At 31.8% G+C, this 2,760-nt stretch overlaps 1 protein-coding gene across 1 annotated transcript in view; it reads left to right on the forward strand.

Annotated features, from left to right (window-relative positions):
• urod (uroporphyrinogen decarboxylase) overlaps positions 1-2,528 on the forward strand; it is a 29,587-nt gene extending 27,059 nt beyond the window's left edge. The window contains exon 10 of the mRNA XM_061936345.1: positions 2,300-2,528. Within this exon, the coding sequence (XP_061792329.1) occupies positions 2,300-2,464 (165 nt within the window). The 3' untranslated portion in view covers positions 2,465-2,528. The remainder of the gene's footprint in view (positions 1-2,299) is intronic.
• Positions 2,529-2,760: the final 232 nt, after the last annotated feature.

Consider the following 2,760-nt stretch of genomic DNA (forward strand, 5'->3'; position numbering starts at 1 on the left):
AATGATTTTCAAAGTAAAAGTTGATTTTCAAGACAAAAAATGATTTTCAAGGTAAAAGTTGATTTTCAAGGTAAGTTGATTTTCAGACAAAAACTGATTTTCCAGACAAAAAATGGATTTCAAGGTAAAAGTTGATTTTCAAGACAAAAAATGATTTTCAAGGTAAAAGTTGATTTTCAAGACAAAAAATGATTTTCAAGGTAAAAGTTGATTTTTAAGGTAAAAGTTGATTTTCAAGGTAAAAGTTGATTTTCAGGTAGAAGTTGATTTTCAAAACAAAAAATGATTTTCAAGACAAAAACTGATTTTCAAGACAAAAACTGATTTTCAAGACAAAAACTGATTTTCAAGGTAAAAAATGATTTTCAAGGTAAAAAATGATTTTCAACGTAAAAATTGATTTTCAAGGTAAAAGTTGATTTTCAAGACAAAAAATTATTTTCAAGGTAGAAAATGATTTTCAACATAAAAATTGATTTTCAAGGTAAAAGTTGATTTTCAAGACAAAAATTGATTTTCAAGGTAAAAGTTGATTTTCAAGACAAAAAATGATTTTCAAGACAAAAAATAATTTTCAAGGTAAAAGTTGATTTTCAAGACAAAAACTGATTTTCAAGGTAAAAGTTGATTTTCAAGGTAAAAGTTGATTTTCAAGACAAAAAATGATTTTCAAGGTAAAAGTTGGTTTTCAAGGTAAAAGTTGATTTTCAAGACAAAAAATTATTTTCAAGGTAAAAGTTGATTTTCAAGACAAAAAAATTATTTTCAAGACAAAAAAATTATTTTCAAGACAAAAAATTATTTTCAAGACAAAAACTGATTTTCAAGGTAAAAACTGATTTTCAAGGTAAAAAATGATTTTCAACGTAAAAATTGATTTTCAAGGTAAAAGTTGATTTTCAAGACAAAAAATGATTTTCAAGGTAAAAGTTGATTTTCAAGACAAAAAATGATTTTCAAGGTAAAAGTTGATTTTCAAGGTAAAAGTTGATTTTCAAGACAAAAAATGATTTTCAAGGTAAAAGTTGGTTTTCAAGGTAAAAGTTGATTTTCAAGACAAAAAATTATTTTCAAAGTAAAAGTTGATTTTCAAGACAAAAAAATTATTTTCAAGACAAAAAAAATATTTTCAAGACAAAAAATTATTTTCAAGACAAAAACTGATTTTCAAGGTAAAAAATGATTTTCAAGGCAAAAAATGATTTTCAACGTAAAAATTGATTTTCAAGGTAAAAGTTGATTTTCAAGACAAAAATGATTTTCAAGGTAAAAGTTGATTTTCAAGACAGAAAATGATTTTCAAGGTAAAAGTTGATTTTTAAGACAAAAGTTGATTTTCAAGACATAAAAATGATTTTCAAGGTAAAAGTTGATTTTCAAGGTAAAAGTTGATTTTCAAGACAAAAAAATTATTTTCAAGGTAAAAGTTGATTTTCAAGGTAAAAGTTGATTTTCAAGACAAAAAAATTATTTTCAAGGTAAAAGTTGATTTTCAAGATAAAAGTTGATTTTCAGGTAAAAGTTGATTTTCAAGACAAAAACTGATTTTCAAGACAAAAAATTATTTTCAAGGTAAAAGTTGAATAAAGAACCAACTCTTTTTATTTACTATAGTGGCCTCGATAACGGGAACCGGTTCTCAAAAAGGGATTCGAGTCCATGGAATCGGTTCTTTTCTTATCGAACAACCGGGAGAACCGGTTTTGAACATCATCCCTACTCCACGGTGACCGTTTGATGACTTTACGAAACTGAAACAATACAAAAAGAATGCCATTGTGAGTTAATAACACTAACACAAGACACTCGTAAATGTGTTAGCATGTTAGCTAATGCAGACGACGCTAGCTTCTGTTAAATTACGGGACGGTTCAGTAAGTAAGAATTGACTTAGTTGTATTGTAAATCTTACAAACGTTGCTGGGAGTGAGGAATGAGGAATCCATACGAGTAGAAACGCTATGGATGGACAAATGTGCATACCTGTCCAAAAGATGGCGCCATAGCACAAATAATAACACATATTTTCAGTGTCTGCTTGTTTATTTTATAAAACTATTTGAGTTATGGCCGTCAGCAAACAAAATTCATAACTCAGTCACACCGTTTTATAAGCCGCAGGGTTCAAAGCGTAGGAAAAGAGTAGGGTCTTATAGTCGGGAATTTACGCTACTTTATTTTTGTTATTTTATTCCGTCTCTTGTGGTTTTCCACCATTGTTGTCTTTTCTAGTTGAATGAGTTTTCTCCTGCCACACTGATATAGTTAAAGATTGTTTTTAACCCCGCCCCCTTTTTAGGAGTGCATCTCCGACACGGTGAGGACCATGTTGGAGGGTTTTGGCACCAGAGGCTACATCGCCAACCTGGGCCACGGCCTCTACCCCGACATGGACCCGGAACACGTAGGCGCCTTCGTGGAGGCCGTGCACCGACACTCCAAACTGATGATCAAGCAAAAATAGACGCAAATATGATCTTTTTTTTATTTTTTTTTTAGTTTTAGTCAATAAACAGGAAATAAGAAGTTTTCACTTGTTTCTTTGACTCCAGGTCAGGACTTCAATAGGGACCTAAATTACTACACTCGGCCCCTTTTGGTGTCTCCTTTGGCGGGTTGCCGCTGGTTCTTATGCCCCTAAGTCGTCCTGGTCTATGTCCCGGGACTGCTGAAGCCGACACGGGGCTCCAGAACCCCGGGGACATCTGTCGGTCCCGTCCCCATGGCTACTTTTAAGGAAAACTGTGTAAAAATAGGCTT

Source organism: Nerophis lumbriciformis, linkage group LG03 (assembly GCF_033978685.3).
Source record: "Nerophis lumbriciformis linkage group LG03, RoL_Nlum_v2.1, whole genome shotgun sequence".
Classification (NCBI taxonomy): domain Eukaryota; kingdom Metazoa; phylum Chordata; class Actinopteri; order Syngnathiformes; family Syngnathidae; genus Nerophis; species Nerophis lumbriciformis.